Source organism: Esox lucius, chromosome 12 (genome assembly GCF_011004845.1).
Source record: "Esox lucius isolate fEsoLuc1 chromosome 12, fEsoLuc1.pri, whole genome shotgun sequence".
Classification (NCBI taxonomy): domain Eukaryota; kingdom Metazoa; phylum Chordata; class Actinopteri; order Esociformes; family Esocidae; genus Esox; species Esox lucius.
In genome coordinates this window covers 30,528,230-30,556,117 of record NC_047580.1, presented here as the reverse complement: position 1 = coordinate 30,556,117, position 27,888 = coordinate 30,528,230, and the positions used below count along the sequence as shown (strand labels likewise).

At 45.9% G+C, this 27,888-nt stretch overlaps 1 protein-coding gene across 4 annotated transcripts; it reads right to left on the bottom strand.

Moving 5' to 3' along the window:
• Positions 1–429: 429 nt before the first annotated feature.
• On the bottom strand, positions 430–24,997 carry si:dkey-157g16.6 (AAA and Vps4_C domain-containing protein). 4 transcript variants are annotated; one of them, XM_020051549.3, is made up of 4 exons: positions 24,849–24,997; positions 22,098–22,259; positions 7,941–8,078; positions 430–6,803 (listed from the first exon to the last, which is right to left on the bottom strand). In XM_020051549.3, exons 2-4 carry the CDS (start codon positions 22,120–22,122, stop codon positions 4,711–4,713), a joined length of 2,256 nt encoding a protein of 751 aa, XP_019907108.1. In that variant the 5' UTR covers positions 22,123–22,259; positions 24,849–24,997; the 3' UTR covers positions 430–4,710. The 4 variants fall into 4 exon arrangements, with proteins under 4 accessions (XP_019907108.1, XP_010891630.1, XP_010891632.1 ...); XM_010893328.4 differs by lacking the exon at positions 7,941–8,078; XM_010893330.4 differs by lacking the exons at positions 7,941–8,078; positions 22,098–22,259.
• Positions 24,998–27,888: the final 2,891 nt, after the last annotated feature.

The following is a 27,888-nucleotide window of genomic DNA, read 5'->3' as shown; positions in this document are numbered from 1 at the left end:
CATCACCTAACTACAAATCCATGTCGACAATACAGGGGTGTGCGTGAAAAACTAATTTGCGTTTTGATTAATTACCTGATCTGTTAATTAACTGAAGTGACATCACCGACCTTAACACTGGGGTCAGATATGGGTGGAACCGTGATGTCACTGAAGCACTTTCTGGAATTGGAACTTCTCAACTCAATTGGATTTTGAATCAGTACTCCTGGCACAAAACACTTGTGTCATGCAAAGTCGTGGTTGATCAGTGATACTTCCTGAACATGTATGCGTCTCCCCAAGGGTTTCCGTCCCAGCATACAACGTGTCTTCCACCAGCCAGACTCTTTCTCTCAGTTTATAACTGTCAAAAGGAAGTGACAATTCCCGGGAAAACCAACAACCACCAATACTGATGCAATGTCTCTGAAAGACCACAAATACAAGAACGATGTTGACACATTTCTGTTTAATAGTGTGATACCTTTCTCTTACAATACAGTCTGTTCTGAGGTAGACTATTATTACAGTTCAAGAACATTATTTTTAGTTTGAAAACAGACAAAAAACAGACAAGAAGTCAAAAAACTTTCATTTACAACATGTTTCAAAATGAGGTAGAAATGGTTACAGAAAATGTACAATAACCAAATTACTGTAATAATAGATTAGAAACTGCTAACAAATACCCTTTTTGTTGGACAAACTGTTTTTGTGTTTTACATTTTCTCGTTGGCTTCACAAAGACACACCCTAATTAAACGAAAGTGAACAGTAGACTTGGATTAATGGTAATCATGTGGACAGGAAATACTCCTGCAGTGGTGAAACATTCCCTTCATGACAAGGAATGTGATGTAAAACATTGGCAATCTGGTGAAATTCCAGATAAATCAAGACAGAGATTTCTTTCTCAATATTTCAGTTCAATCAAAGAGTATTTAGTTACCACTCAGTGACTATTATTGAATAACTATTAATCTTTCCCCAGAAAATCTGACAATGGTGTGAGACCATTAGATGTCGCTTTAAAGGAATACCTTGATCAATTTATAACCCTAATGATGAGACCCATTCTGCCAATTTAATCGGTTTGTCAAGCAGTAAAAATAAAACCAAGAGAAAAACATCAACAAAATTCAAACTGACTGACAGAATAACTTACAAAATGTTTTTCTTGATCTACAAAAACAGTGTGAAAGTTTTTGGAATCAGAGATTAGTAAAATGGTTGAAAGATGATCAATGAGTCACATTTTCCAGTGATGGTGCTGACTGGCAGCCGGGCACCAGTGGGTCCCTGGGCATGATACACAACACTTCTATACCATACCGTGGCAGCTTAGCCCCAGTGGGTCCCTGGGCCTGAAACACAACACTTCTATGCCATACCGTGGCAGATGGGCCCCAGTGGGTCCCTGTGCCTGATACGCAACACTTCTACAACATACTGTGGCAGCTGGGCCCCAGTGGGTCCCTGGGCTTGATACGCAACACTTCTACACCATACCATGGCAGCTGGGCCTCAGTGGGTCCCTGGGTCTGATACGCAACACCTCTACACCATATCATGGCAGCTGGGCCTCAGTGAGTCCCTAGGCCTGATACGCAACACTTCTACACCATACCGTGGCAGCTGGGCCCCAGTGGGTCCCTGAGCCTGATACACAACACTTCTATACCATACCGTGGCAGTTGGGCCCCAGTGGGTCCCTGGGCCAGATAAGCAACCCCTCTGTTTGAAAGCTGACTATAACAGCTTTCTAATGATCGTCGTCAATTACATAACTACATGTCATTACACATAAATTATTACATATTTGCACTCATCTCTCACTACCTCCTTTCACGGTCGAGCCTCCCTGCTTAGTCTGAAGACGTTTCTTCTCAGAACCGTATCCAAAACATCACCCTATTCCCTGCATTTTGCGCTGCATTTGGCAAAGCCCCGGTGACCCTATATCCCCTACGAAGGGAACAGGACGCCATTTAAGATGGAGGCCAAGTGATCAATATGTGCCTGAAGGCCATAGGCCGAGGGTCACTGTGTTTGACCTGACAGAATGGCATGGCCAAATTCACCAGCTGTATGGAGGAGCCCGGAGTGGTGATATAACGTTGCTTCACATCGATCAGAGCAATGCCAGGGGGTAAGAGGAGGAGAAGGAGAAAGAGGGAGAGACTCGGGGGCGGGGGGGGTCAGTGGGGAGCCAGCGGCCATAGAGGCTGTGTGGACAATACAGCCCAACGTAATGAGACCAGGGGCATAGTGAGCAAAAGAGATTGGAGAGAGAGAGTGAGGGTGACGAAGAATGAGAAGAAGCAGCGGAAGGTGAAGAGGAAGAGGAAGTGGTCTCTGTGACCATGGTGACAGTCTGTGACCCATGACCCAGCCTCAAAACCCGCAGCTGAACCGAATCACCAAAATCCTGTCCACTTAGGGTAGGAAATGAAGTGGCAGCAATGGCATGAACAAATTGCGCATTTTGTCTGTTCTATAATTTACATTTATTCCATTTGGTTAAATGTATTTGCCTTGGGTGTCTACGCTTGAAATAAAAGTGTGTATGAATGTGCACCATGTGTTTGCATCTCTAGGTGAGAAGAGTTTGCATGAGTAGCGCCCGTAAACACACAAAGCATGTGAGTGGATGAGTACACGGTTTGCCCAACAAAAAAGGAATGTTTTCTGTGTTCTACGTAACACTTCATGAAGACCACCATCATTCCACCAACACAAATCTACATTGAAAAATAAAAGGATAAAGGATACATTTTTTTTTTGTTATATATTCATATAGGATAATAAAAAACATGGATTTTTATGGCATCAAATATCCTTTGAAATACCTGAATTACATTCAATGTTACTCTTTGTAGCATTTTCAAGTTTCTCTCCCGAGGTATATACACAGGCAGCTGAAGTGTGTACACACAACATGGCCGTGTTAAGTCTCTTCTCTGATCCTCCTCTTCCTCTCCTCTTCTATTCTCTCCACTAAGAACCGAAGATTACATACATTCTTTATTTTTTATTTCTGAGGTAAAGAAATTCTTCCTGAGCATTTTAAACAAAACTACATACACATATAGCATAAAAAGAAAACAAGGAGATAGGTGAAAGAGAAACAGACATCCAAGGAGCCGCCATCTTGTCTTATTGTGACCTAATGTTACTGGGCTGCATTGAAGAAACGTTCTCAGGAAGAAATAACCGCACTGATGAGTGAGGAATGTATGACAAACCACTGTTCAAATATATGTGTGGATATTGTGTTAATTACTTTTAATTATAGTGTTGTATATTCAACCACAACACAGACTCATGACCTAAACGTTCCTCTTCAATGTTTTTATAAAAGTTACAAATTAAATCTTTGTATCTATACTACCATTCAGGATTAACAATATTGCATTGTGGTGGCTTTGCCTTCATATGAGCTATAAATGACTTCTAAACCGCGTGGTAACAAAGTGCCCAACATAAGCACATCAAAAGACAATGATGTGACAACCTATAACAGCATTTGTCATGAGGTCATCGTTTTGGTGAGAAGCTGAAAATTGTGTTTTAGGTTGACCCTTAACGATAAGCAACAATTAGGTACTGATTCTTTTTTTGGTATTTAAAAACACATTATATATTTGTTCAATAGTCCCGTAACTCCTTCAGAACATCAAATGATCCAACACAGAATAACAAAAATTCCAGTAATTTTCCCAAAATTCCTAGGTTTTTCAAAAAGATATCCTGGTTCTCCGATTCCAGATTACATGCTTATTGCCTCCTTTTCCCAGGTATATTCCGACCTGGATTTCTGAAAGAAACTTTGGGAAAATGTCCAGAATTTTGCAGCACACGAGTGTACTGGTAATAAATACAGTCCTGAGAGTAGCAGTCATTTGATCTACCAAACAAACCTTCCTGTTCATTAGGGCACAAACATTTAAAAACTATTTGCCACCAAAAACCAAAGAAAAAATAAATCTATCTTGATAAATCTGCTAAATATCTGCTAAATATATGCCACTTTTATGTCGGTTTTGCAATTGAAAGCGATAATGTTGTTCCCTCCCTGATTTGGGATGTTTTCTATAGTTTAGTGCCTAATTAACGGGGCCCGGATTATCCATCACCTTGGACCACTACAACTTAAAACATGTTGATTTATGTCCTGGATAACAAAGTATCACGTTCTTTGGGAGAAATTGTAACCAACTAGAGATGGACATTGTGCTCAACTCAGCTTTAGAGTAACTAATGCATTGATGTCAAGACGCAAGAAGATTTGAGCGACCAAATAATGCAACATACGCACACCGAACTTACAACTGAATTTGAGCCTTCCAGAAATGGTTTCCAATTATACCGTTTCCATCCCCGCGTAAGTCCAACAACTACTGAAATACACTGCACAATCCACAAAAGTCTATTCACCATTCTTTGGGAAAAATAAAGTATATGTATATTTTATAGCCAAGACTGCACACCGTGGCATGCTAAGCCGTCACAAGAAAACGTTGATCGACTTCTCAGCTCTCCCAAACCTTTGATCTCATTGATCTCTTAAACCTAACTCTTTTGGCTGCATGATAATAAGTAATAACCAAAAAAAAAAGAAAACAATCCAAGGCTTGTCATCATTTCGAAAGTGAAGACAGGTTTCAGATCCGCAGTCCCCTACATTACAATACATTATACAGTGGCTGTCTCTCCGCTACCGCCATCTCAGTGGCTGTACATCTTGCTCCACTCCACACAGGTGTCCAGTTCTTTCTGGGTGGTGTGTGACTGTGGACGCACCTTGCAGAAGGCGTTCTCGAAGTCCTTCAGGCCCAGGGTCCCGTTAGTGGGTCCCGGGATGCCGTGCAAGGGGCCCTGTGGACCCGAGGATGAGGCAGAGGACAGGGCCTGCTGGCAGAGCTGCAGCAGCTCCCGCACGGAGAAGCCCTCTGAGCGCTGAAGGATGGCCCCCAGCTCCCGTTCGCTGAGCGGACACCCCTGGGGTGCCAGTGTCTGCAGCAGCACTTGTCTCCGCATCCCGGCGTCCGGCAGGCCCACGTGGTAGCGCTTGGCGAAGCTCCGGTGCACAGTGTCCTGGAGCAGGTCTGGCCGGCCGGTGGCGCACACGACAATCACCAGCCCCGGGGCGCCCCCGTGCGATGCAAGCCCTGCCTGGGCCTTCTCCAGGGTGGAGAGTAAAACCCGCCTCAGCCCGTCCTCCTCCTCCATTGCTTCTGCTTCGCCGAGGAGCACCACGGAGGGCTGCCTGGCCGCCGCCACCTGTAGCGTGGCCCCCAGGATCCCTTCGGCCTTCGCCTTGCCCTTCGAGGCCAGCGTGGCCCCGCTGAGCCGGAAGAAAGAAGCCCCGAGCTGGGAGGCCATGGAGCGAGCCAGAGTGGTCTTCCCGCCTCCCCGGGGCCCGAACAGCAGGACGGTGGCCGGGGGCCGGACGGCAGGGCTGGGCCTGAGACAGGGCCACAGCAGCTCCTCTTCCAGGGCAGCCTTGACATGACTCAGCCCGGCCAGTTCCCCCCACAGCAGGGCCGGGGTGCAGTCCAGCACCTCCCCACTGACCAGATCCAGGAGCCCGCGGTCGGGGCTCTTCTGGTTGCCCGCCTCTGCCGGCGCGGACCCAGGCTGGCCCGGGCCGTGCAAGCGTTTGTGGTTTTGGGCCTGACGATGCTGCTGGGAGTGTGAGAAGCCCTGGTTCTCCGGCCCGCCTCCAGCATTGTCACTGGTCATCCCTGCCGGGGGGCTGTACTCCCCAGCGTATGGTGGGGAGACGAGGGGCTGGGAGGATGGCTTACCGGGCTTGAAGGCCTGGGGATCTGTACCGCCTGTGGTGAAACCACTATTCCCTTTGTCTCCCAGGCCATAGGGAGAGAGAGAGTCCCCCCCCAGGCCGGGTTTCGTCTGTTCGTAGCCTGAATACTTCCTGTATCTAGAGCCGTCCCCCTCATCCTCGTCCAGTGACATGTCAAACGCCTTCCTCTTCAACCCGCTTCCGGACTCCTGGTAGCCGTAGCTTCCCCCGACCGCTGTGGGCCGGGAAGGCAGCGGATTGGGGGTGGCCAGCCCAGAGGGCAGGTACCCCGCGGAGGGGTGGCCATAGGTGGGGGTCAGCCCTGGCTGATGAGGGTAGCTGCCAGGGTGGTAGTTATAGACAGTGGTGGAGGGGGAGTAGCTGGGCACCAGGGTGGGAGCGGGCTGGAGGGCGTGGTGGAGGGAGGAGGGGGGAAGTGCTGATGGGGGCGGAGGGCAGTAGCCGGATGAAAGATAGGTGCCGTTGTAGCTGGGAGGGTTGTAGTCCCCAGAGTGAGACCCAGAGCAGGAACTGCTGCCACTATAACCGGAGTCAGAGAGGTTACTATTGGCAACCGACACACTGCTGGCCCCTGGGGGCCCTGCTGATGAGGCCCCGGCCTTGGGGCCCGACAGGACGTCCAGGGACCCGGGGTAGGGCCCCTCAGCTCCATGGCTCAGGGGCCAGGGCTCCAGCTCAGTCTTGAGGCTGTTGTGGCCCCCGAAGGCCCCTGGCTCTGGGTAGGCGCCAACAGCAGGCCCCGGTGGGCGGTCGTAGGCTGAGTCCAGAACGCCAGAGTACTTCTCGGCGTAACGCTTCAGCAGGTTGGAGGCGGTGAGGGCCGAGATGTCGTCATTGGCCCAGGCGTAGCCCCCTCGGCCGTGCACACGGCCAGCAGCATACAGATCTGGCTTGTGTGCCGGCGAGGAGGTGGTGGAGGACACATCGAGGTGCTGCTCAGGCCATTGGCTGAGGGACTGGGCATGCTCAGGATTCCAGTGCATCTTATACAGGCCTGGAGGTGGAAGACACAAAGGAGAAGCGGTTAGATAATTCACTAAAAAGCTAGAGATGTCTATTGTGGCTAGTTTTATGGACTCGCAATTTTTTTCAACAATCCTTCTCCTGGAGATCCCATACATCCTGCCCTCTGTAGCTCTCTGCTTGTTTTCCTTTCTGCTGCTCACAGAAAAACAACAGGACCTGAACCTTTCCTTTCACCTTCCTCCTCCCAGAGACTGTTAGTGGGAACCGCTTTCTCCTGTTTCCCCTGCTGGTACTGGATGGTGTTTTAGTGTTACCGACATGCCTGGCAGCACGAGAAGCTCATATTACCAATAGAAAGAGAGAGATACAGGAAACAAGAAAGAGGAAAAGAGAAAGAGAGAGATAAAGAAAGACAGCGAGAGAAGAGAGAGAATCAGAGAAAGCCTGATGCCTGGACTAAAATAGTATAAAACAGCAATCACCCAGTAGCTCTGGGTAACAACTAACAGGACTAAAATACAACATAAACGTAGCCTCGATGGGGGGTGGATGGGGGGGGTGACATGGAGCGGAGCCAGGAGGAATTTGTTGACTCTGTTTCCCAACAGTGTGGTGGGGGTGTGGCAGCAGGACAACACTGCTCCCTGTCCCAGCCTCTGCAGCCCTCCCAGAGGACGTATTGTTAACTCCCTGCTGCACGTCTCACAGGACGCCCCGGCCCCCAACCCCCGCCCAGCTACACACATCATCGCTCCAAACCGCACTGGCGGACGGCTGCGCAGAGCCAGGGGGGAGGGGAATGTTGGACGGCGGGGGGGGGGGGGGTTGTTCAATGGGAGTGGGGGGGTTGGAATCACAGAATACTGAGCTATTCATCTGCAGCCTCCCATGAATGGAACATTGGGATGGTGGAATGTCTGTTCCTCTCTGTCCCTTGCCCTGACTGTAGTTAGTGCTGTGTGTGTGTGTGTGTGTGGTGTGTTACTTGCTATGGGTCCCTGATTGATCACTTGTGCTTCACACCTGACAGACAGACGTATGAGCGTATGGATGGATGGATGGTAGGGCAGAAGAGCGACCGTGGAGGGGGAGCCGACGTTAGAATGCAGGGGGACAAAAAAAACAAACAGCCGATGCCGGCGGAATCAGCCGCTTCATGACTCACACAATCTGGCTACTTCTTTCTGAGGCCTTAGCTTGACATTCCAGGCATAGTTTGGCATTATTGAACACGAATTGGCTTGTGGTGATGGGGAGTGGCCATGGAGCTGCAGCCCAGAAGAATGGACAGAGGAGAACCAGGCTTGAAGTTGAACAAAAAAAAGAACAAATTGTCATTATTGCTGGCCTGGCATTTGTCTGAGCTCCTAACGAGATCCTCCCTATGCTCTGTGATCTAGACCACTGCATTATGGCATGTAGGGCTCACTAAACTGTGACTGGAAAGAATGGAATGCAGCCCCAGTCTTCTCTTCAGCTATAGGTCTGCTCAATTCATGACTCATTTATTTTCTGTCAGTCTGTCAGTCAGTCTGTCTATGTAGTTTCTGTCTGTCTATGTAGTTTCTGTCGGTCTATGTAGTTTCTGTCGGTCTATGTAGTTTCTGTCTGTCTGTCCATGCAGTTTCTGTCTACATGTCTGTCAGTCTATGTAGTTTCTGTCAGTCTGTCTATGTAGTTTCTGTCAGTCTGTCTATGTAGTTTCTGTCTGTCTATGTAGTTTCTGTCTGCATGTCTGTCAGGCTATGTTGGGTCTGTCAGTCTATGTAGTTTATGTCTGTCTATGTAGTTTCAGTCTGTCTATGTAGTTTCTGTCTGCATGTCTGTCTGTCTATGTAGTTTCTGTCTGTCTATGTAGTTTCTGTCTGTCTATGTAATTTCTGTCTGCCTGTCTGTCAGGCTAAGTAGTTTCTGTCTGTCTATGTAGTTTCTGTCTGTCTATGTAGTTTCAGTCTGTCTATGTAGTTTCTGTCTGCATGTTTGTCAGGCTATGTAGTTTCTGTCTGTCTATGTAGTTTCTGTCTGCATGTCTGTCTGTCTATGTAGTTTATGTCAGTCTATGTCGTTTCAGTCTGTCTATGTAGTTTCTGTCTGCATGTATGTCTGTCTATGTAGTTTATGTCAGTCTATGTAGTTTCAGTCTGTCTATGTAGTTTCTGTCTGCATGTCAGTCTGTCTATGTAGTTTCTGTCAGTCTATGTAGTTTCAGTCTGTCTATGTAGTTTCTGTCTGCATGTCTGTCAGGCTATGTTGGGTCTGTCAGTCTGGACTCATATTCTTATGTAACCTTTCAGCTCCAGTGATCACTGACCCTCTGCTATCTCTTTCCTGTTCTTCCATCACAAACCTGCATTGTTTTCCCCAACCACTGTGTCTTTCATTGGGTTTTCCCTCTCTGTCACCGCGCTTCTTTCTTCCCTTCAATAGAATTTCCTACATTTCCTACATCCCCGCCTGCTCCAGGTGGCGTCTTCAGGCTGTGCCATTTACAGTTCAAGTAGGAGGCTAAAGGCGAGGACAAAGGAATTAATAGAGGAAGAGGGACTCATAGAGGAAGAGGGGCTCATAGAGGAAGAGGGGCTCATAGAGGAAGAGGGGCCCATAGTGGAAGAGGGGCTCATAGAGGAAGAGGGACTCATAGAGGAAGAGGGGCTCAAAGAGGAAGAGGGACTAATTGAGGAAGAGGGACTAATTGAGGAAGAGGAGCTCATAGAGGAGGAGGGACTCATAGAGGAAGACGGGTAGCTCAAAAGAGATTACAAAGAGCTTATGTTTCCCTCCAGCCTCCCTTCAGCCTCTCCAGTCTCCCTCCAACCTCTCTTTGACTCCTTCTACCCCTCCAGCCTCCCTCCAACTCTCTGACTCCTTCGGCCTCTCCAGCCTCTCTGATCCCGTCGTCCTTTCCCTCATTCCTCCAACTTCTCTCTGACTCCTTCGGCCTCTCCCTCCTCCCTCCAACCTCTCTCTGACTGTCAGCCGTGCCTGGCCTCCCTCCAGCCTCTCTCTGACCTCTTCCAGTCTTTCCAGCCTGTGTGTTTTCTTCAGATTACAGCCTCCCTGTTTATTCAGGCACAGCAGAGCAGAGCAGATGGACATTGAGCAGATGGATTATCAAGTCCTTCATATTCAAATCCACTGACTGCCTTTAGTTCCCAACGTCCAAACCAGTTAAAGTAATCAGTCATAAGCCACCCACACTCTGCACTCCTTCCAGAAACATTAACGACTTCTACGATGATACCGGGGTCTTCTGCTGAAACATGCAGAGGCCATTTGGACGTTCTCCTCTCCAAACCCAGTCATCTGACCACACGTTTATGCGGTTACACTCAGGGGTCAGGTGGTTGGAGAGAGCGATGGAAAGAGAAAGAAAGGCTGTATGAGGGAGAGCAAGATTGTGTGTGTGTGTGAGAGAGTGAGACAAACATACAGAGAGAGAGAGAGGGAGAGAGAGAGGGAGAGAGAGAGAGAGAGAGAGAGAGAGGGAGAGAGAGAGAGGGGAAATAGTGAATCTAGATTGTGAGATATTGTGTGTGTGTGTGTGTGTGTGAGAGAGAGAGAGAGAGAGAGAGAGAGAGAGAGCGACTACGTGTGTGTGTGTGTATGTGTGAGGGAGGATTGTGTCCTGCTGGCCAGGTCGTTCCCATCTGAAGCAGGCGTCAGGACCGCAGAAGGCCGTTTGTGAGCATCGTAAGGCCCAATAATGGAGCCAGTGTGTGACTAAGATGGATGGAAGCCCAGGGGAACTCATAAAACCACCGCTGGACAGACACAGGGGAGGGAAGGTGGGGGGGGGGGGGGTATGGACAGAAGGCGATCCGTCCTCTTTGGGTGTAGGGGCGGGGGGGGGGGGGGGTGGAGGGAGAACATTAGGACATTGGGACATTAGAGGACTCATTGAGCCATCCAGGGGGCTAACTGCTGACCGCTCCATCATCAGACCAGGAAGTGTTAGGAAGCAGAACAGGCTTTGGCCCCACCTACGGTTAGTTAGTGACCCTGTATAGGCTGCCACAGAAATAGAACAGCCCTAGAACCAGTGAGTAAATGTGCATGTAAATGAGTTGCCTGTCGTTGAATGAAAACAAATGCTTAATTGAAGAATCTCATCCATAGCTCTGTTGACCAATTAAAGACTGGGTCACAGAAATGTTTTGGCTAACCTTAAAGAGAACAAAAACACCAGTAAATATCCTGTTAATATCTCTCTTAACATGACAGAAGGGGTCTTGCTGGGTGACACGAGGAAGCCTTAACCTTCTCTACTATTTCCAGCAGGACGGCAAGATGTGAATGAAATCATCCTCAAAAAATACATTTACAAATGCACAGTATGTCACACACTGAATTACAGCTCAAAATCAATCAACCCAAATATCTCACATGTATCCTGAAATGTTAATACGTACATTTTTCTCGTCTGGGTCCTTTACTCTTTTCCAATTGTTTTCTCTCTCACTCTTTCCCAATAAAAAATGAAGTGGAGTTCAGTCCTTAGTTATATACACGCCGCAGCACTGATATCGTCCACAACAGACAGCATGGCAGCAGTGTTGCTCTATCAGTGGGAGTTCTCTTTCTCTCTCACAAACTCTCTCGCTCTCTCTTCCTCTCTCGCCCTCTCTATCTTTCTCTCTATCTATCTCTCCCTCTCTTTTTGTTTCTCACTCACTCACTCTTCCTCTCTCTTTCTTTCTTTCTTTCTTTCTCTCCCTTTCTTTTACTCAACATCTCTCACTCTCTCTCCATTTCCCTGACAGCCTCACCCCCTTCCCCTCAGTATTAGTTTGTTCCTATAATAAGATCCAGTTCTGTGGTTTGTAGAGCGCCATCGTCTCTATTCCCTCCTCAATAATCTGACCAAGCTTTAATCTCCAGTCTGCTAGTCTGTCCCACATTAATCCACTGTGGGCCAGGGAGGGAGGATGCTAAGAATAGCAGGAAGAAACCAGGACAATGTGGATGGACTACTGGGCTTTAGCATAGTATTTCAGGCACAGTGTCCTCTAAGCAAACTGTTCATAATTGCACAGGATTATGGGTAAAAGCACACATTTAGAAAGGTTTATATGCGGCAACAATTATTAGAAAACAGCAGGGGCGGCCTGGGACAAGAAAGAGGCTGTTTTTTGAGGAACTCACACTGTTAAACAAAACAAGGGCCAAACATTCGATTGTGGATCAGGCCGAGCGGGGGCGAAATAGGACTGGCCCATCATGCATCTGACCAAAAAGGAAGGGATAGTAAGGAGGGAGACAGTGAGGGACATAAAGAAACAGAAAGCCCGACAGAAGGAAATGGTGAGAGAGACACTGAGAGAAAGAGTGGAGGACAGATGTTCTCTACGGAGTGTTTCAGTCCTACTGTCTCCGAGTGTTTTCAGCCATTGTGAGAACGGCTCGCCCACCAGACGTCCTCTGTGGCCCCGTGGCCCTTGCGTCCTGCCCGCGGGCGTGTGCGCACGTGTTTCTATATGTGTGTGTGCGTGTGCACGTCATCCACTTGGCCCATCCAGTTGGCTCTGAGACAAAGCTTAGAGGATCCTATTGTCAGCACACTGCCTGAGGTCTAATTATGGAAATCGTATTAATCTATTCAGCAGGAGCCACCCTTCTGACTGCCTTTGTCCCTGCCGCTGATTTATTCAAGGACCTGTGTGTGTGTGTATGTGTGTGTGTGTGAGCCAGAGGAGTGTGTGATGAAGACAGTGGTAGGAGCCTCCTCAACAAATATTAGCTTTATCTGTGGAGGTGAAGAGGGAACAAGGGTTTTTTGATAGCGGAGGAGTGTTAGCCGGGTGAGTCAGGGTTATACTCAGAAAACAAACCAAAACCTGGACAGACGACCTGCAATAGGCCAGTAAAAAAAAACGTGTTACATGTGCAATAATCATAGGGTCATTCACTGTTCAGGTAATGCTCAGCTTCCTAGGGATCAACATATTTTCAGGTTGCATGATTGAAACTGGGAGCTTCTGAGCCGTGATGGTGGACCCGAGCGGATCTCTTTGGTGGGTCGTGGTTTCCTCTGTGGTTGAAATGTGAGATTGGCAGCCTGCCTAGCGTTGGAGGGGCCAGGCCCCAGTTCTGTTTTACTGCTCCCCTGGGCGTCTCCCCCTCACCTCCTCTCCACTGTGGCCTATCGCTTATCATCTCCCCTGGCCACGCCGTTGTTTTCCTGCCCTAAGGAGCTGAATGGACGTGGATGCAACAAGCATTCGGGGTCTGAAAAGAAGCACGGGCCAGAGAAAAAACACCAAACAAATACCTCACACTGCCTGTCTGCTAGGGACTCAGAAGCATCTAGAAAAGTCGTTGTCATGTTGTTGCTTCATGTTCTCATACAGCAGGATGCCCTCATTCCTAGCAACACCCCACGAGCAAAAGAGCTCTTGATTGAATGGACATAATCTCTCATTTGATATTCAGGCTAATTCTGACAGATTCACTCAGGAGTGAAATCGATTCCAAAACATGTGCTTCTATCCAGTACGTTCCCCAAATACACGCTGCAGTGATGTATACATGAAAACTGCAAAGTGCCATTGGCTTTCTGCACTCTTGGATTGCTCTAAGCCTCCAGTCACACCAAGACGGTTGACAGATCACCTCTCAGACTTGAACTGTGACATGCAACATGTACGGACCGGGCAGCACCGAGCACCATCCGCGGCTAAGCGCCTCCACCTACTATCAGTGATCTTAAAAAGTCAACTTGTCTGTCTGCGTGGCAAAAGATGACAGACATTCTCTGAGAGAACTGACAGCTCAAACAGGTTCTGGGATGGTCTGAGTGATCCTAAGAGGTTTAAGCACTGTGGCCTGTCCCACACAGCCTCAAACAGAAACACACAGGACAGTTCAGACCAGTCTATTTTTTTAGACAGAGAGTAACTTGTGATGCATTTCTGGACTTCAATAAAGAGGAATTATGTTTCAGGAACATTCACGTTGAAAACCTTTGAAACCCCTGTGAGCTGAAACTGAGGACTGGGAATGTAAATCACTTGGACAGAGATAGATGGGTGAAATGAAGAAAGCTGATGAGGTAAGGGAGAGAGGAAAAGGAAGAAAGAGAATGAGAGAAAGAATGTGTGACTGAGGCTATATTTGTACAGATAAATCACAAACGTGCGGCTGGGATGAGGCAGGTTGCCCAGCTACCCACAGTCATGTCTTCAGTCAACAACAGGTAATGTGTTGCAGAACACAGCTCCAGATTCTAAAGATTCAGCTAATTGCTTTGAAAATGGTTATCTGCAGGTTCTGTCCCTCTTCAGGAATGTTAAACAATGTTTCTACAATTTGCACAGTTCTGGTTCCCCTGCATTCTGAAGAACGAATGCTAATTCCTGCACAAAGAACGAACAAGCAAATGAGAAAAGTGATGCCTGAGAATTCAGAAGCTGAGTGAACAAGAAGGGGCGGGTTTCCTAGAAATGGCTTAAGCCACGTCACAGTCAAAGACGATATATTACATGGAGATTCACTGTAGTGCTTCTTAGACAAGGCTCAGTGTCTGGGAAACCAGCCCTGTGGATGGGTTTATTACTAATATGTTTCATCCGTGGGGGTTGATACGGCTGAGCAAACCACAACCATGTTTCACCACAAAAACATTCAACCACAACTATGTTTCACCATGAAAAAATCCAACCACAACCATGTTTCACCACAAAAACATCCAACCACAACCATGTTTCACCATGAAAACATCCAACCACAACCATGTTTCACCACAAAAACAGCCAACCACAACCATGTTTCACCACAAAAACATTCAACCACAACAATGTTATACCATGAAAACATTAGAATAAAACTATGTTTCCTCAAAATGATACCCTTATTTTACCATACAATACCAAACTACAACCATATTTCATCAAAAGACACAAACACAGTATCTACCTCTCTCGCTCTTACTTCTTCCTCCTTCTGTTGGAAGTGCGTCTCAAACATTCACCTGGTTTCCCGCGGCTATTCGAATAGCTGCCCCACCTCCATTAATGCAAAATACAGACCCACATCAGACAACAGGATCCTCATTAATCAGCCAGGAAAATTAATAAAAATCTCTGCCTTTTGTTACAGGGATGCGATCAATCAAAAGAAACACAAACAGTGTCTCTCCTTTTGGCCCTCATCTATTCCCTCTTTCATGGCCCTAGGAAGATGCAATAACAGAGGCCAGGAGGTTTTCAAGAGAGCAGTGCGTACACCTGCTGCCTAACCCTAATGAGTCTTCTCTCTCCAAACCCTGAAGAGTCCTATCTCTCCCAAACCTAATGAATCTCCTCTTTCCCAACCCTGATGAGTCCACTCTCCCAACTCTGATGAGTCCTCTCTCTCAACCCTGATGAGTCCTCTCTCTCAACCTTGATGAGTCCTCTCTCTCCAAACCCTGATGAGTCCTCACTCTCCCAACCCTGATGAGTCCTCTCTCTCAACCCTGATGAGTCCTGTCTCCAAACCCTGATGAGTCCTCTCTCCCAACCCTGATGAGTCCTCTCTCTCCAAACCCTGATGAGTCCTCTCTCTCCCAACCCTGATGAGTCCTCTCTCTCAACCCTGATGTGTCCTGTCTCCAAATAATGATGAGTCCTCTCTCTCAACCCTGATGAGTCCTTTCTCCAAATCCTGATGAGTCCTCTCTCTCCCAACCCTGATGAGTCCACTCTCCCAACCCTGATGAGTCCTCTCTCTCAACCCTGATGAGTCCTCTCTCCCAACCCTGATGAGTCCTCTCTCTCAACCCTGATGAGTCCTGTCTCCAAACCCTGATGAGTCCTCTCTCCCAACCCTGATGAGTCCTCTCTCTCAACCCTGATGAGTCCTGTCTCCAAACCCTGATGAGTCCTCTCTCCCAACCCTGATGAGTCCTCTCTCTCCAAACCCTGATGAGTCCTCTCTCTCCCAACCCTGATGAGTCCTCTCTCTCAACCCTGATGAGTCCTGTCTCCAAATAATGATGAGTCCTCTCTCTCAACCCTGATGAGTCCTTTCTCCAAATCCTGATGAGTCCTCTCTCTCCCAACCCTGATGAGTCCACTCTCCCAACCCTGATGAGTCCTCTCTCTCAACCCTGATGAGTCCTCTCTCCCAACCCTGATGAGTCCTCTCTCTCAACCCTGATGAGTCCTCTCTCTCCCAACCCCGAACAGTCTGCTCTCCATCATCTTCTTCTTTGCATATGAATTCTTTAAATTCTTCCAACTTCTTCCAATGATCTACTACTACTACAACTACAACAACAGCTACTACAAGAACTACTAATACTACTACTACTACTACAACTATTACTACTACTAGTAAAACTACCACTACTACAACTACTATTACTACTAGTACTACACTTATGACTACTACTACCTCTGCTACTACTACCACTATTATTACTACTACTATAACAACTACAACTACTACTACTACTACCACCACTACTTCTTTTCATATGAATTCTTTAAATTCTTCCAAATTCTTCTCAAATGATCTACTACAACTATTACTACCACTACTAATATTACAACAACAACAACTGTTACTACTATACTACTACTACTACTACAATTACCACTATTTATAGATTAGAAGGCTACATGGTAACAAATGGCTATATTCATTCTTAATAAATGTTCAGATTAGCTTAGTTTGTGTTTTAGGGTAAATAAGTAGTTACACCTGCATGTGCATAAAAGTGTATCATCATTAAAAATTTAGAAAAACTAAATATATTGTAAATGCTGCAAAAGAGATCTACATTCTATATCTAACATACTCATTAAAGGCACCTTCTAACAATCTGGAGCCTCTGAAATACATTACTTTAGATACGTCACTGTGCCTCATCCTCTCTGAAATACATTGCTTCAGATACGTCACTGTGCTTCATCCTCTCTGAAATACATTACTTTAGATACATCACTGTGCTTCATCCTCTCTGAAATACATTACTTTAGATACATCTCTGTGCTTCATCCTCTCTGAAATACATTACTTTAGATACATCTCTGTGCTTCATCCTCTCTGAAATACATTACTTTAGATACATCTCTGTGCTTCATCCTCTCTGAAATACATTACTTTAGATACATCTCTGTGCTTCATCCTCTCTGAAATACATTACTTTAGATACATCTCTGTGCTTCATCCTCTCTGAAATACATTACTTTAGATACATCTCTGTGCTTCATCCTCTCTGAAATACATTACTTTAGATATGTCACCGTGCTTCATGCTGGTAATTTTAGAAACAGCCCTTCCCATCCCCCGACCTGGCTGCCCTAACCCAGCACACGTCCACAAATGGCCCCGCCCACAGCCACTTATCCCCCTCCCTTTTACAGAAAACATTACCCTATGTGTGTGTGTGTGTGTGTGTGTGTGTGTGTGTGTGTGTGTCTGTCCACTAATAAATCAAAGAACAGCTGTCCAAAGGCACTGTGATGACCAATCACCCCCCCCCCCTCCATCTGCCTCCCCCTCCAATCTCTACTTCCAACTCTCCCTCTCCTCCTCTGATCTACACATTCTCCCTCCAATCTCCCCCTCTCCCTTTCTACCTCCTCTCTCTCTCTCTTTCTCTCTCTGTCTCTCTCTTCCTGCAGCTTTGACCAGATGGACAACATCTCTGTGACTGGCTGTTTTCAGGTTAGCACACATCCGAAACTAGCAGTTAGTAACAACATAACTGAGCAGGTATTCCAGAACGTGCAGTGATGCTGTGTTGGGTTTTATGATGCATCTGCTCTGAATTACAAACAGTCCGTCCTCCAACCCCGTAACGATGAAAGTAGCTGTGTTTTTTCTCAAGTGAGGTAATTGACCAATCGGCTACCATAGTGTGAACTTTGCGAAATGGCGAGGCTCATTGTTCTCCCTGAATTCTGCTGCCTCAGGGCCCTTGTGGAGTGTGTGTGTGTGTGTGTGTTAGGTGTGAAGTGTGGGTGTGTGTGTGAGGTGTGAAGTGTGTGAGTCCCTCCCTCTTAATTGGGCCCAATTAAGACAGAAACTGTGGTCTCCATGATGAGCTGATGAACCCATAGAGGGTCTTCCCCTGGCCGAGCCGGCCCCGGGAACACTGACCCCTGACCCCATCACTGGACTCGAGCACATGCACCAGAAAACACTCCGAAACGAGGGTGTGTACCACCACTCATGTAAAAGTGGACAAACACACAAATCGTGCTGGGGGCTAATTAGAGCTCGTTTACACCCCTCACTAATGATCCCAGCTCTCACTCACACGGACACTTCAGAAGAGGCAGTGTTTATTCAAGGGGGGGCCTCCTGGGATCCCACCTCTCCACAACACTGAGCTCCACACAAGTGCTCCACTGTGTAGCTCAGACCAGTCCTTTCACTATTGTCCCGCCGGGTCATCTCCCCACGGAAGAGTGCTGTCCGAGGACCTGAACTCACCAAGGTCCCAGTTGACAAATGTGTAAATGAATCTGACTCTAACTGCTCTGACGTTAGAAAATGCATAGAATATCCGGGGACACACGCGTTAATATAAACTGTAACATTTAGTTTTTCTTCCGCCCTTTCCCCCCTGTGTCGACCAGTTTGACGTAGCTCCTTCATACTGTGACTGCCTAAGGGCCCAATGAGAGCCTGGGGAAGCTAGGCAGATATATGTCAGGAAACATCTGTGGGCAGATATATGTGGGCAGATATATGTCAGGAAATATATGTGGGCAGATATATGTCAGGAAATATATGTGGGCAGATATATGTCAGGAAATATATGTGGGCAGATATATGTCAGGAAATATATGTGGGCAGATATATGTCAGGAAATATATGTGGGCAGATATATGTGGGCAGATATATGTCAGGAAATATATGTGGGCAGATATATGTGGGCAGATATATGTGGGGAGCTTCAGGAAGGCTGTGGCTAATGTGACCCCCCCCTTCCTCGTTTTCATTATTTAATTCAAAGTGGGTGTGGATGAGAGAACAACAAAATTAGAAAAACAAGAGAGAGAGGGAACTGAGGGAGAGTGGGGTCAAAGGAAGGAGAGCTATAAAATGTGCTGGATTAGAAGGAGGTGCATGAGGATTCTCCGCACTCAGTCAGGCAGACACATGTGTGTGTCGGTGGGTTGAAAAGGAAAGGTATCCCTTCCACAGTGGGGGCCCCCAGCAACAAGAGTTAGGGCACTCCTGGGTTGCCGGCCTGGGACTGATTTAGGGGCCTGTTTGAAGTGCAGATTACAGATTCTTTGCACCAAATCCCTCCAGGAGTATCCATGGCCCCTGGAACCTCTCTCAGGTTTCCTACAGGTCCGGCTCTGGTTGCCTTGCCCAGCTTGGGGTCTCGTGGACCGGGGAGAGTGAGCCAGGACACAGGAGGACAGGAGAGAGGGAGATAGGAGACAGGAGGACAGGGGAGAGGGAGACAGGAGGACAGGGGACAGGGGGACAGGGGAGAGGGAGACAGGAGACAGGGGTGAGGGAGCCAGTAGACAGGAGGACAGGCAAGAGAGAGGCAGGAGACAGGAGGACAGGAGAGAGGGAGCCAGGAGACAGGAGAACAGGGGAGAGGGAGACAGGAGGACCGGGGACAGGGGAGAAGGAGACAGGAGACAGGAGGACAGGAGGACAGGGGACAGGGAGACAGGAGGACAGGGGACAGGGGAGAAGGAGACAGGAGGACAGGGGAGAGGGAGCCAGGAGACAGGAGGACAGGGGAGAGGGAGACAGGAGGACAGGGGAGAAGGAGACAGGGGTAAAGAGGAGAAGGAGACAGGACACAGGGTCATAGAAGGGGCTGTAATACCAGAGCTAGAGGAGAGAAGTAGCCCAACTAAAGTAAATAGGAATGTTCAGTCCTTCCCAAAGAAAATTCTAACATACAGGTCATATTATTCACAAGTACGCCACACACGTTAGCCCCCACTCCCCAAGATGTGTCCCCAAAAGGAATACAACAAAGGGATATGGTTAATTAAATACTGAGTGTCCCTACTCCTGCCATTGGAAGGAGAAGAAGAAAGGGAAAGAGTGAGAGGAGGAGAGGTAGCAGGGCAGTCTAATGCTACAATGATCTCACAGCCCACACAGAAACACACCCGTAGCCCGCTCCCGACCCTTCACGTCACTCCCAAAACAACAGAACACTTTCACTGGTAGAGCAGTCGGCCCCAAAGTCACACTACAACAGGCAACCCCATCTGAGAACATTTCAAATGAGTCCAGTAAAGGAGAACAGTGTTCTGGAGGCATTCTGGGGCAAGTTAAATATTCCACCAGTGGTTTGTTACATTCTCAGATCTACATGTTCTTAGGAGAGCAAAGACGAGTGTCCTTCCCAGTTTTAAGGAACGGACGGAGCACAACAGTTCACAACAGCGCTGACATCACTAAGGGAAAAACATCTCAATTGAATTGGCTCATCGTAGAGTACAATAGAAAATATGATTTTCTGTCAAATGTGTTATGGGGATGGCCTCAGGTTCTATAGCCATAAAAACGGTCAAATAATGATATGTCAGATGTTTGTTTTTTTAATGGTAGCTTTTAAACGGCTTCTAAATAACTTACAGTCAAAAAAGTTAGGAGACAAACAGGCAATTTCACATAAAAAATAACTCTGAAACTTTATCCAGGATATATTCTCATCGCCAGTCTCACACAAATACCACAAGAAACCCAACAACTCCTCAACGGTAGTCCACAGAGGCAGAAAAGGATTTATTCCAAGCCATTATGAAGTAATACTTTTTAAATTGGCCATTCTGTTAGATTTCCCCCTCTTTTCTTGTAACTGTCATGCCAATAAAGCTCCTTTGAGTGGAGTTAAAGAGGCTGGAGAAAAGGGCCTCTTGTGGCGCGGAGAGAAGCAGCAGCCCCGTGGTGGCGGCTAAACAAAGCTGTTTTGGAGAGGAAAAAAGGGAGAGGGAGAGAGGGAGGGGAGAGAGGAGGAGAGGGAGGGGAGAGAGGAGGAGAGGGAGAGAGGGAAGGGAAAGAGAGATAATGCTAAATGAGGTGGGAAAAGACAGGGGGAGGGAGAGAAAGGAGAGAGGGGGAGAGAGAAAGGAGAGAGACAACGGTGGTCTGAACGGAACTGTTGGAGATCCAATGAGTGGTTCTGTGAACTGACAGTCTCAGGACATTAAGATTTCTGCTGATCAAGTCATCATTCTCTTTCTCTCCCTGACTTCCCTCCCTCTCTTTCTCTCCTTCTCTCTCTCTCTACACTCCCAATCTTGTACTCAACAACACTACATTACACTAGTCTACAATACAGATCCATGCTAATCTATAACACCACGCTATAACAATTTGCCTCACAATGCTAATCTACAACACTACACTACAATAAAACAATTCGCTACACCATGCTAATTTACAACATTACATTACAATATGATATTATGCTATGCTGTGCTAATCTACAACACTACATTACAATACTACAGTTTGCTACACAGTGCTAATCATATAACACTACATTGCATTTCAACAGCATGCTACACTATGCTAATTTACAACCCTCCATGTCACTATGACAGTATGCTATAATATGCTAAACTACACTACATTACAACACACTGCAACATTATGACATTACACTGCGCTACACTACAAGATTATGTTACAATATAACACTACGATACACTACGACAGCATGTTGCACTATGCTAATCTACAACACTTTGCTGCACTACAACATTATGCTACAATACGCTAAACTACACTACATTACAACACAATGCAACATTACAACACACTATGCTACATCACCACATTATGCTATTAATAACACTACATTAAGATACTTTGCTAGACAACGCTAATCTGCACCACTGTGCTACATTACAACACTACATTACACAACAACAGCAACACTGCGCTATGATAACTGATAACCCTATGTATAACAGTATTACACTACAACAACACTACAACACTACAATAGACTGAAACACTATGCAATGCAACATCACTACTCCGCTAAGTTGTACTGCACTACTACGCTACTCTTCCTTGCACTTCACTGCATATTGATTTTCTGGGAAGAGGAGTCCAGTCTGCTCAGGTGGTGTGATTCCTCAGACCAAGGCCCACTGACACACTGTAAGTTAGTGCCTGTGACTCTGTTAGTTTGTATCAGTAACTCAGTTTGTGTCTGTAACTTGTTTAGTTTGCTTCTGTGAGTGTTGTGTCAGTTACTTTGTGTCCTAGTCTTCACATAGTACAGCATGACTGTCAACAGAATGCGCTCCAGGATTTCCTTCAGGAAGTGATGTGTGTGTCATGAGATGTAGCAGAAATGAACTAGTCAAATGGGGTGTGAGAGTGAGGTACTTACTATAGGGTACAATGGGACTCAGCATTCTGTGGAGCTGGTCTCAGTGGTGAGGACAGTGGTTCTGGGAGAAGAAAGCTGCAGCCAAGTGCACGTTAGCGTGTGACCGCCTGTAGTCCATCACTGTTACGGACAGCCAGTAAAAATAAACTACAACACCCAGCCCTGGGGAAGGAAGGAGTTACAGACTGTTATAGCTGCAGAATACCCCTGTATAAAGATGCACACACACACACACACACACATTCATGGTTCCAAACATAAACACACACACTCAACTAACTCTTTCACACCCTCCTACCCCACAAATGGTCTAAACACACAAAATAAGTTAAATAAATCTCTTCAGGTGTGTAAAACCATGCAGTTAAACAGAAACACAAACATGTGTGAACATACAGGTGCCATCCAATTACTAAAATGTGTTCACTGGTGTGTTGGTTTGATACACAAGACAAAGAAGAAAACAACATTTGACTTATATGCGGAGAAATGTCCCGGTGCTGGGTTTTACACAGCTGGGTTTTACACAACTGGGTTTTACACACCTGGGTTTTACACATCTGGGTTTTACACAACTGGGTTTTACACACCTGGGTTTTACACATCTGGGTTTTACACAACTGGGTTTTACACACCTGGGTTTTACACACCTGGGTTTTACACATCTGGGTTTTACACAGCTGGGTTTTACACAGCTGGGTTTTGCCGACTGATTTAATGCATAGGAATAGAACAGTCTGGATTCAAGTCAAACCTTTTTCTTTTTTGTTCATCATCTTTCTACAGAAATAATCATTGCTGAAAGGCAAAACGAAGGTGTATAACTTTAGAAAACCAGCCTCTGGACAAATTGAATGAACTTGGACAGAGGCAACTTTTCACAGTTACTGTGTAACCCAGGAGCCAGTGCTGTAACTTGCCAATGCATACAGGATAAAACTGGTCGTTTCAACTGCCTGAAAAATTCTGCTCCACTGCCCTTCATTGTAAAGGGCCAATATATTCAACTGCATCTATATTCATTAGATTGAGGCAGGCAGGCGGTGACACACAGCATTGTGGGTAATATGAGTCTCTGGATGGAAAGATCTAAACTGGCCTTTCTAAAACTGACTCAGTCACAAAAGTACCCAGCATTCCACCACTCTGTGTGTTAGGTGAGACCAGTGTTTTGTATGTCAGATGAGACCAGTGTTTTGTATGTCAGATGAGATCAGTGTTTTGTATGTTAGATGAGATCAGTGTTTTGTATGTCAGATGAGACCAGTGTTTTGTATGTTAGGTGAGATCAGTGTTTTGTATGTCAGATGAGATCAGTGTTTTGTATGTCAGATGAGATCAGTGTTTTGTATGTCAGATGAGACCAGTGTTTTGTATGTTAGGTGAGATCAGTGTTTTATATGTCAGATGAGATCAGTGTTTTGTATGTCAGATGAGATCAGTCTTTTGTATGTCAGATGAGATCAGTGTTTTATATGTCAGATGAGATCAGTGTTTTGTATGTCAGATGAGATCAGTGTTTTGTATGTTAGATGAGACCAGTGTTTTGTATGTCAGATGACACCAGTGTTTTATATGTTAGGTGTGACTAGTGCTCTGTATGTCAGATGAGACAATAACACTGTATGTTTGGGGAGACCAGTACCCAGTTTGTTAGGTAAGACCAGAACACTGAGTGTTAGGTAAGACCAGAACACTGAGTGTTAGGTAAGACCAGAACTGTCAGATATACTGATACAAAATGAAAGACAACACAAAATGCTGTTGTAAGAAAAGACAACTCACAAAGAAAGTGAACGTTTTCAGAAAAACTACGCCAATTAATATGAACACATTCAGGATTTTTCTTGAGGGATTATTTGCATGTAAAACATTCAGAGAATTAAGCAGATTTAAAAAAATGCCAATCACGATGGAATGTCTCAAAGGCTGCACAAATTAGTAGAACTTGCTTGTCAAAACCTAATGCACAATCTCTCTTAACAGCTTAAAGAATATTCAGCTCTAGGGAAAAGGCTCCTGGACAGTAACACATGCCATTTTTTACTACAGACACATTAAACAGACAATGCAAAATATTTAATTTGTAAAACTCAACAACAATAACTAGTCTTCAACACACTTGACTCCAAGCATATCCTAAATCTGTGCAAATGCTGTGTTTCAGCGTGTTTCATGAATGCATAAATAAATGCATTAACAAAAGAGCACAAAACACCCCACACAGCAGTCCACCTATCAACATCATATTACATAGACGTGGATATTATGCAATATCCTCCACATAGCACGACTCTCCAACCAACAGGCTGCACAAGCCTTCTGTCTGAAGTTGAACGGACTACCTCTGACGCACAGAACTCCACATTAACATTCACCTGTCTTCTAATCCTTTAAAGCATACAATGCAATCGCAGGGAGCTATAAATAGTACAATTGTTTTGATCCCACGAGTTCTATATTAAACAGTGCAAACAGCGAGACATAATTCTGACAGAGAGAGAGAGAGAGGCAAGGGAAAGGGCAAAGAGGCAGTCAGAGATAAAGCCAGATAGATATGAGAACAGGAGATGTTGAGGTTGGGGAATGACCAGCCTCCAGACCAGTCAAGGCCCCCTTCACTTCGCTCTTTCCCAACTCCAGAGACAGAGCGCGCTCCGGTCAAACAGACAGCCGTCACCTACCCACCTCAACATGAACACAACGCCACAACACACACACACACAGAGAAGAGACTGAATCGGTGCTCACCCAGTCATGCCTGCATGTCTTGTTTCTGTGAGGTCTGATTTGTAGCAGACAGGTAATCCTGTTGAGGGAGCTGAGAGCAGAGCCAGCCGAATGGGTGTTCACTGCTTGGGTTTTTTCCACATATGGGACACAACTCAACTCTCCCTCCCTCCTCCTGTCTCTCTCTCTCTCTCTGTAGCTCTGCCTGCCAGTGACAACAGAGTGCACACACACACAATTCCCTTCCCCCATCGTTCCCATCCCCCTCTCCCCCCCTCCTCCCCCTCCTCCTCCTCTCTTTATGTTAAAAGTATTTAAGCAGGCAAAGAAAGAATGAGGGGGGGGGGCAAAGGGGAGCGGGGAGCTGACCAATCATGCTTTTAGAAAGGGACAGAGAGAGAGAAGAGAGAGAGAGGGAGAAGGAGCGAGAGAGAAGAGAGAAATCGAGAGAGAGGGAGAAGGAGCGAGAGAGAAGAGAAAAATCGAGAGAGAGAGGAAAGAAGTGAGAGAAGGAGAGAGAGAGACAGAGAGAGATGGCTTGCATTCTAGAATCTAAAGAATGAGAGAGGGAAAGAGAGAAACAAAAAGGAGAGAAAAGAGGGTTGTGAGGAAATTAGTTTGGTCCCAGGGGAATTAACTAGTAGGTAGGTAGGTAAAGAGGTATGTAGAAGGGTAAAGAGGTATGTAGAAGGGTAAAGGGGTATGTAGAAGGGTAAAGAGGTATGTAGAAGGGTAAAGGGGTATGTAGAAGGGTAAAGAGGTATGTAGAAGGGTAAAGAGGTATGTAGAAGGGTAAAGGGGTATGTAGAATGATAAAGGGGTATGTAGAAGGGTAAAGGGGTATGTAGAAGAGTAAAGAGGTATGTAGAATGGTAAAGAGGTATGCAGAAGGGTAAAGAGGTATGTAGAATGGTAAAGGGGTATGTAAAAGGGTAAAGGGGTATGTAGAATGGTAAAGGGGTATGTAGAAGGGTAAAGGGGTATGTAGAAGGGTAAAGAGGTATGTATAAGGGTAAAGGGGTATGTTAAGGGGTATGTAGAAAGGTCAAGGTGTATATACATAGTTAAATGGGTATGTAGAATGGTAAAGGGGTATGGCCATAGTTAAAGGGGTATGTAGAACGGTAAAGGGGTATGTACATAGTTAAAGGGGTATGTAGAATGGTAAAGGGGTATGTACATAGTTAAAGGGGTATGTAGAATGGTAAAGGGGTATGTACATAGTTAAATGGGTATGTAGGTAGTTAAAGGGGTATGTACATAGTTAAAGGGGTATGTAGGTAGGTATTGTTATACGGTAATAACAGCACTCAAACCGTAGGACCAAACTAAACTGAAAGGTTTAAGCTCAACAGTAGTAAATATCATGACCCTGTGTCTGTTACTAGTTGGGATGTCACAGTAACGGGTGCTGTTGTCTATGTTAAGCAACAGAATGCTGTTGTCTATGTTAAGCAACAGAATGCTGTTGTCTATGTAAAGCAACAGAATGCTGTTGTCTATGTAAAGCAACAGAATGCTGTTGTCTATGTTAAGCAACAGAATGCTGTTGTCTATGTTAAGCAACAGAATGCTGTTGTCTATGTTAAGCAACAGAATGTTGTTGTCTATGTTAAGCAACAGAATGCTGTTGTCTATGTTAAGCTGTTCCAGTGTTCCGTGTTCTGGTACACTGGAACTTGTGGAACTTGACTCACACACCATTTGCTAGCGATTTATTGAATCTTTCAAAGTTTCGCAAGCATATGAATTTATTAGTAACCAATACGTTGAAAAATTCTTAAAAAGTAATCCCAGGCTTGCAGTCTCGCGAACGGAAGAATGTGGATACATTGGGTTTGGGTTTATTAACCCCAATGTGAAATAGCTAAATACCCAGATGTACTCCCGCTGTTTGCTTTAAGGGTTCCATATATTGGTTAATAAAGTGACATCCTAGGAATGTAGACTCTTCCCCTCCGTAATGATTTCTATGTGTGTTCATTGATTTAAGTAATGTCATTATAGGATTATGATCTCCAGCGGAGGAAGAATGTACATGCATTTGATTTGTGTTTATTAACTAGTAGAGAAGCTAAAATAATACATTAATCCGTCAGGGATTTCTCTCTGTACCGACTCCGATGTTTTTATAGGAATACCTGCCATCATTACCGGATCCCCATCTGTGACTGAGGTAGAAAATAGATACATTTGAAAGAGTCAATGAAATCAATGAAATTGCTAGCAAATGGTGTGTGAGTCAACGGCAGTTAGAAGTCCTGCCCACAAGCTCCACAGTGAAGTCCCGCCCCCAAGCTCCACAGTGAAGTCCCGCCCACAAGCTCCCCAGTGCCCCAGGTCTGAGAGTTCCCATCTGCAGCCAGATCCTCTCCCCTCTTAACCTTCTCTAGCTCTCTCCCCTCTCTCTCAAACTTCTTCTCCAATTCTCTCTTTTTCTATATTTTCTATCCTCTCTCTTCTCTCTCCTCTCTCCTTTCTTTCTATCCTCTCTTGCCTCTCTCTCCATACCCTGAGCAGCACAGCTGTTTTTCTGCTTTTAGAGCCACACTAAGGGCTACATGGCCAGCCGGTCTTCTCTGGTTACACAGAGACACTAAACCCACCTCTCTATTACATACATCCTCTCCCTTATACCACAGAGAAACAAAACACCTGTCCACTCTTTCACATCCATTCCCTTCATGTTAGCAGTGTGACACTAAAGACCTTGCCTCTCTCTCACATCCATCCTCTCCCTGTTACCAGAGCATCACTCAACCCCTCTCCACTTTCTCTCACATCCATTCTCTCCCTGTTACCAGGGAGACACTAAACCCTTCTCCTTTATTTCACATCCATCCTTTCCTTGTTACCAGAGACACTAAACCCTTCTCCTTTATTTCACATCCATCCTCTTCCTTGTTACCAGAGACACTAAACCCCTCTCTTCACTCACATCCATCCTTTCCTTGTTACCAGAGACACTAAACCCCTCTCCTTTATTTCACATCCATCCTCTTCCTTGTTACCAGAGACACTAAACCCCTCTCCTTTATTTCAAATCCACCCTCTTCCTTGT